Source organism: Talpa occidentalis, unplaced genomic scaffold, assembly GCF_014898055.3.
Source record: "Talpa occidentalis isolate TD23 unplaced genomic scaffold, MPIMG_talOcc4v2.1 talOcc4.2, whole genome shotgun sequence".
Lineage (NCBI taxonomy): Eukaryota > Metazoa > Chordata > Mammalia > Eulipotyphla > Talpidae > Talpa > Talpa occidentalis.
The window spans coordinates 44,387,894-44,395,341 of record NW_023602073.1 but is presented as its reverse complement, the minus strand read 5'-3'; the positions used below and the strand labels follow the sequence as shown (position 1 = coordinate 44,395,341).

At 49.7% G+C, this 7,448-nt stretch overlaps 1 protein-coding gene across 1 annotated transcript; it reads left to right on the top strand.

Moving 5' to 3' along the window:
• The first annotated feature begins 3,424 nt into the window (after positions 1–3,424).
• LOC119251301 (patr class I histocompatibility antigen, A-108 alpha chain-like) lies at positions 3,425–6,639 on the top strand. Its single transcript, XM_037518653.2, has 8 exons — positions 3,425–3,635; positions 3,955–4,224; positions 4,445–4,720; positions 5,295–5,570; positions 5,692–5,820; positions 6,239–6,271; positions 6,410–6,455; positions 6,611–6,639. Exons 1-8 carry the CDS (start codon positions 3,425–3,427, stop codon positions 6,618–6,620), a joined length of 1,251 nt encoding a protein of 416 aa, XP_037374550.2. The 3' UTR covers positions 6,621–6,639.
• The last annotated feature ends 809 nt before the right edge of the window (positions 6,640–7,448 follow it).

Below are 7,448 nucleotides of genomic sequence, written 5' to 3'. Positions count from 1 at the left end.
AATGAGTTTGAGACATCTGGGCTTGGGGGGCCCCTCCAGGTTCCCACTGATTGTTCAGTTTGAGAAATGGGCCTGAGGCTTGGGGCCCCTGCTCCTAACTCCCTGCTTGTTCCCATTTCCTATTTTCCTCGTTCAGTGTTTGCACAGCTAATGACGTGATACCGATATGTTATTACTAAACTCCAAGCTTATTTGGATGTCATTAGTTTGAGATTTTTTTTTTTCCTTTTTCTGTCCCAGGCTTCCATCCTGATACCGCATTAAGCAAATCCCAGTTGTGTCTCCTGAGGCTCCTCTGGCTGAGTCAGTCTCTCAGACTCTCCCTGGTTTTGATGGTCTTGGCATTAGGGGAGCGCTGCTCAGGGGTTGTGTAGCATGTCCTGCTTGCCTGGGATGATGGGTTCAAAGAAGAGACCACACACAGGAACTCCCATTTTCAACAACAGAGTAAGGGGGAATAAAATGCGCTTGACCTTAACTGATGGTGTCACCTTCCCCCTGGCTGAGGTCGGTCTCCCACTTCCTCCCTGGGAAGTTCCTTCTTCTCTATGTCCCTTTCCACGCTGCAGTCTTTGGAAGGAGTCACCATGTGGAGCCCACACTTAAGGAGTGCTCTGCTGTGAATGTTCATGTGCAGGTTTTGTGCAAAACATAACTTTTCAGATGAGTTGAGTAAACACCTAGGAGGGTGATCAGCAGGTTCTAGGGTAAGTCTGTACTTAACCTTGTAAGAAACTGTCAGATAGCTTCCATAGAGACTGTGCTATGTGGTATTCCTGCCAGCGGTGAGTGGGGGTCCTGTCATTCTGTTTGGGGGAAAGGATGTCCTGAGCTAATTCCATGCAGGCTTTGTGGACTCCACCCCCACTCCAGACTAAAGCCATCAGGACATTGGGAAAGACAAATCCCATCACCACCAAAGGGAAGGTGGCTGGGACCTGAGGGTGGAGTTAAGCAGCCAGGGTTGGTATAAAAACCAAACACGTGGGCCTTGGGGGCTCTCACTCTGTTGCTCACCTCCTGGCTTCACAGCTCCTGGCTCGCGGCCAGCTCTCAGAGTGTCATTTGGGATTCCAGATCCATGTATCAGGTAGGACGCATTAAAACTTTGTCTCCCACTTTTCTCCCTGAGCTGTACATTTCCTCATTTCCCCTTCCCTTGTAAATAAACCTTTTATTAACCTTTCGGGTGTGCCTGCAGTAGAGCATTGATAAGTCCTTTTAAGCGCACAGGTGAGGACCCACAGTCAGGCACCCCGTTTTGTATCAGGGTTGCCCTATAACAGTTCCACATCCTGGTCACCCCTATGCAGGTGGTGCAGTTTCACTTTCCAAGGTTTCAGTTTCCCACAATCAACTGGGGTAAAAACTTTTATGTATAATGAGATACTGAATGAGAGATCACATTCACAGAACTTCTATGCACTATGTTGTTATAAAATTGTCCTATTTTATTTTTAAAATATATATGCACTTAATTTTAAAAGTCCAATACTTGTACAGAGTTTATTATGAAGATAGATGTCCCCACCTTCCATGTTCCCCGTATCTGGAATCTCATCGACAACCTGTTTTACTTCATTATTCTCTAATTGTTATTCTCTGCCTCCCGATACCATTCTGCCAGGACTCTTTGTTGAGTTTTATGTTTCATTGAGTGAATTAACTCCTTTTCACACAACCTCATCCTCCCAATATAATACATTATAATTTTCATTAGCTCAGTACACAGTGTTTTCATTATTTATTCCAGAACATCTAATGATTCAATTTCATTGAAAACATGTCCCACATTTAAACTAAACTTAGGGCCAGAGGAGGAAAACATTTTCAGACTAGACCATTGTCAGCTGTTGTTAACCATGAGAAACAACAAATATTGACTGGCGATTTTTTTTAAGATTTATTTTTATTTATTTATGCATACAAGCACTAGGGTATAGGCCAGAGGTGCAGGGGGGTAGTGGTGGTGGTGAGAGAATACAAGAGAGACAGAATAGGGAGCAGAACATTACACTGCATTACACTGCTGAGGGGAGCAGCAGATGAGACAGGAGAGGTCTGCTGTGCCATGTGGGTCAGCTCCCCGGCCTGGGATCAAACTCAGGCCACAGTGGCTGGGGATAGCTTGATAGCCCTGAGATTTAACCCCTGTGCCACCAGGGAGGCCCCCGCAAATATTGACTGGAATGAGGCAGCAAATTTGGGGATGAACTGTCATTGCATACCTTCCACAGGCAGGGCCAGCACCTGAGCCCAGAGGAGAAGGGCTGCACAGGAGGGAGCAGAAGGGAGGGAGCAGGACATGGACAGAGACCGCCCTGTCCAGTGTGAAGAGCTGTGGGGTCCTGGCCAGGGAGGCTCTGGAAGCAGGGAAGCATCTCTTCAAGCCTGAGAAAAATAAACTCAGTTTCTGATGACAGAGTGCATATAAATCACTTCAATATTGATACAATCCAAAGTAGTATATCCCAAGAAAAATAATTTGTATGAGGTGCACTACATTCTTTTTTTTTTTTTTCTTTCTTTCCTTTTCTTTTCTTTCTTTTGACAATACCATATTTACTTGAAGGAATGAATGACAAAAATTATCATCAATTTGGTGAGGTGTCCCTTGTGATAGAGGGGTTAAAGTCTGTTAAGCTATTGCCGGCCACTGGGGCCTGAGTTCCATCTCCAGCCAGGGAGCTGACCATATGGCGCAGCAGACCTCTCCTGTCCCACCTGCTGCTCCCCTCAGCAGTGTATTTCAGTCAGTCTGCCTGTTCTGTTCCCCACTCTGTCTCTGGTGAATCCTCTCACACACACACCCCTCCCCCACCCACCTCTGGACTATACCTCAGTTCTTGTATGCATAAATAATTAAATATGAATCTTTTAAGAATATATAAAATGTAAAAGATCCACTCTTCTCATTGCCTGACTATTTTCATAATAGTTAGTTTTCTTTTTTTTTAAAGATTTATTTATTTATGCATACAAGAGCTGGGGTACAGGACTGAGATGGGGGGGAATAAGAGGATCCACCAGAGACAGAATGGGGAACAGAACAGGTAGACTGACGAAATACACTGCTGAGGGGCGCAGGGGGGGAAGATAAGAGAGGTCTGCTGTGCCATGTGGGTTGCTCGCTGGCCCAATGGGGATCCAACTCCTGCTGCAGAGGCTGTGGATTGCCTCATAGTGCGGTTCTTAACCCCTTGCGTCACCAGAGAGGCCCAATAGTTATTTTTCTTAAGAACACTTCCTGTTTTGTGCATTGGCTTATTAATGTTATTCTAAATGAAATAGTAACATCTTTAAAAGTGGTTTATTCTCTGTGTGATAAATACTGATAGCTATAAACTCATAAATAAAATTATACCTGGGGTTCTGGCTAGTTTGTAAGACTGTACACAGATTCTGAACAGAAAATGTTTGAGAAATGCTGACCCAGCCCCTGGGCCTGGACGCAGGAAGTGTGATAAAGGTGTTTGTGCAGGAGAGGCGAGGCAGGGTAAAGTCCAAGTTCCATGGTGTGGACTCATGGCGCCAGGACTCAGAGTCTCTGGAAACCCAGCAGATGCGAGTCTGGAAGCCCCTACCCTTCCTGCTGCTGCTTTCGGGGACACTGACCCTGGCAGTGAACTGGACAGGTGAGTGCGGTGCCTGAGGGGAAATGAGCGCTGCCTAGAGTGGAGCCAGGGGACCAGGCTGGGGCCCAGGACCCGGAAAGGCAGCGTGATATGCAGCAGTTGGCCCTATTGATCTTCCTCTCCCAAACCAGTCCTTGCTCCCAGCCTCCCACAATCTTCCTGCTCTGCCTCCCACCCCCCTCAGTCCGGGCCCTGCTCCCCCAGCCCCTAGTCAATCTCACTAGACCTCCACGCCACCTTCTATGTTGTCCACGTCAGACAAGGATTCAGGCACCGCTGCAGGAAGGGTGGTCAGCCCAGGTCTCCCCTCCCACCCCAGGTTCCCACTCCCTGAGGCTTTTCTACACCGCGACGTCCCGCCCTGGCCTCGGAGACCCCCACTACATCGCCGTGGGCTACGTGGACGACACGCAGTTCGGGCGGTTCGACAGCGACTCTCCCAGCCAGAGTGCGGAGCCGCGGGCGCCCTGGGCGGGGCAGGTGGGGCAGGAGGACCTGGATCAGGAGACTCTGATCCAAAGGAACAATGCACAGAAGTTCAAAGCGCTCCTGAGGGACCTGCGCAGCCACTACAACCAGAGTGAGGACGGTGAGCTATGAGGGCCAAGGACCAGGTCACCGCCCCACGTCCAATCGGGATTGCCCGAGTCTTTGGGTCCAAGCAACACCACAAGTCTGTGGGGCCCACCTAGACACTCAACCCCGGAAGACACCCAGGACTGTCTGCTGCACTGTTTCATTTTCAGTTTAGGTTTATTTAGGGGGTGTGGTCCAGGTAAGTGTGATGCTGACCCGGGGTCGGGGCTCAGGGTCTCACACCTTCCAGAGGAAGTTTGGCTGCGAGTCGGGGACCAACGGGCGCATCCTCCGCGGGTACAGTCAGTGGGCCTACGACGGTGAGGATTACCTGGCCCTGAGCGAGGACCTGCGCTCCTGGACGGCGGCGGACACAGTGGCTCAGATCACCCAGCGCAAGTGGGAGGCCAGCGGTGAGGCGGAGCGCATCAGGAACCTTGTAGAGGGCAGGTGCCTGGAGTGGCTGCACAGATTCCTGGAGATGGGGAAGGAGGTGCTGCAGCGCTCAGGTGAGAGGGGCCTAGAGGACTCCTGACCTCCCCTCTCCTGGAGCCCCACAGGAAAAAATGGGATAATGCCCAGAAGAGGCCTTCTTTCTGGTCAGAGAGGGAGAAGTTCCCCTGGGTTTCATTTTCTGTACTAGAGAGAGACTCACCCACAGGGCCCTTCTGTAAACTTCAGGACAGTGAAGAAATACAGTCTCTCCCACAATAGAGGGGAGAGCAGCTGTCACTGGCTCCATTTGCCTGGGCAGCCAATTTGGGAGCAATTAGTTTCTCTGTCAAGGCCTTGTTTTTGGTATGAGCTATGATTCCTCATGCACCCTCCACCCAGATCAAGAGCAAATGTCTGTGTTCTCCTCCTTGGAGACCTGCATCTTCCTACCTCAGGCTCTCACCCCCATCCTAAAACGTTCTAATGAATAAAAGGTTATCTTACATTCCCCACACTAGGCTGGTTTCAGGGTTTTCTGCTTCCTCCTTCCAAACTCATTGCTCTGTCCATTCTGAGGATGGTCAGTGAGGCTGCTGCAGTGTTTGTGGAAGAAACCCCAAGTGTGAATGTTCTCACCCTTCTCCTCAGTTCCCCCAAGGACATATGTGGCCCCCCACCACTCCACCTCTGAGCATGAGGTCACCCTGAGGTGCTGGGCACTGGGCTTCTACCCTGCAAACATCAACATGACCTGGCAGCAAGATGGGGAGAACCTGACGAACATAAAACTGGTGGAGACCATGCCTAGGGGTGATGGAACCTTCCAGAAGTGGGCGGCTGTGGTGGTGCCTTCTGGAGAGGAGCAGAGATACACGTGCCATGTGCAGCACCAGGGGCTGCTGGAGCCCCAAGTCCTGAGTTGGGGTAAGGAGGGGGTTGTGGGCACAGAGCCTTTTCTCAAGGGGGATCAAGAGTGCTTCTGCAGATCTTCATAGAGGCAGGATGAGGCCTTGGGGTCAGGGTCTGTCCTCCCCTTCCCTTCCAGTGCCCCCTCCTCAGTCCTCCACCAGTCCTCAGTCCTCCACACCCATCATTGCTGGACTGGTTCTCCTTGGAGCTGTGCTCACTGGAGCTGCGGTGGCTGCAGCTGTGATGTGGAGGAAGAAGCACTCAGGTAGGGAAGGGAGTGGGGGGTCTTGTCTACTGGGCTTTCATGTCCCAGGGAGAACTTGCCCTGTTTAGTGAATGGAAATACTGTGCACATACATGTGTTGCCCAGTTTGGAGCTGATTACTAGTCCTCACTGCTTTGTGAAACCCTTATGAAAATAAATCACTTATTGTTCACCTTGATAATTCTGGTGATGGGGACCTGATTCCCAGCAAATGTCAAGGGACGGTCCCTGCTGAGGACAGACTCTAGGAGATGTTTAGTCCACCTCATCTCTCATCTCTTTTCTTCATATTTCCCAGTCCTGCCCTGGGTCCTCAGGCACGGTTCTGGAAACTTCCCTGTGGTCCAGGACTAGGGGATTCCTTTAGGACTTCATGGGCTGACTCCTCCCTGGTCTCACATGATGTTTCTTCCTTCAGGTAGACAAGGAGGAAGCTACACTGCAGCTGCAGGTAAGTGTGGATCAGGGGTTTATCCCAGAGCCCCTGGGGACAGTGTAGAGAGAGCCCATGGGGGAGTCACTCCCATCAGTCCCTCCTGTGGTCTCATCTCTCATGGCTCTGACCAGGTTCTGTTTTGTTCTCCCCCAGACAGCAACAGTGTGCAGAGCTCTGATGTGCCTCACAGCTGCTTAAGGTGAGACCCTGGAGTCCTGTGGTGGGAGGAGCTGGGGCAGAGAGGATGGGACCAGGTTATGGGGAAGCTGTGAGGGGGACATTCTGAGGATGTGGTGGACCACTGACAATGTCGACACATATGAGATTGCAGAATTTGTGATATTTTCTTTTAAGTGTGAAATAACTGCCTTCTGGGGACTGAGTGGTTCAGGATACTCATCTACCCATCATGACTTCAAGATGCCCTGGTTTCTTTTGCTGCAGAGGGCATCCTCATGTGTCTGTGCTCCTATTAGCATAATGTGAGGAGGTGGGGAGACTGGCCCAGACCTGCTCACCAGGCCCCTCCCCACACTGAACTGCATGCTACCAGTTCCTCTTACCTGGAATCCCAATGATACTCTGAGAGCTGGCGAAAAGCCAAGAGCCCAAAGCCAAGAGCCAGGAAACCCCCAAGGCCCACATATTTGATTATATACCAGGCCTGGCTGCTTAATTCCACCCTCAGAACCCAGCAGCCCTCCCTTCCGTGATGAGGACATTATGGGATTTGTAGTTCTTGGTGTCTTGAATCTCCTTGGTCTGGAGTGAGGGTGGAGAACACAAAACCTGTTTGTGGAGTTCTTTCAGGGCATCCTTTCCCCCCAACACAGTCAGCATTCTTGATATTGTAAAATAAATAAATAAATAAATAAATAAATAAAAAATCTATTTTTAAAAACCTCTAGTTGTCACTCTGGGTAATTTAGTGTTTTATAAAAATCCATTTATGTTTATGCCTGTGACAAAATTTTGTTGCTATCAAATTTCAGAAATTATAAAGTTTTTGATCAGTAAAAAGATATGAGATGTCTTAGCGATGCAGTTTTGGGGTTGATGGGTTTAGACAGCGGGGTCCTTGGGTTCACTCTGGGAAAGGTTTCACCAGAGCTCCCCTTTCAGCGGCACATGGCAAGTTTCCCAGGCGAGTTTCTCCATGAGACAGAGACGTTAGTTATGTTTAAAAGACCAG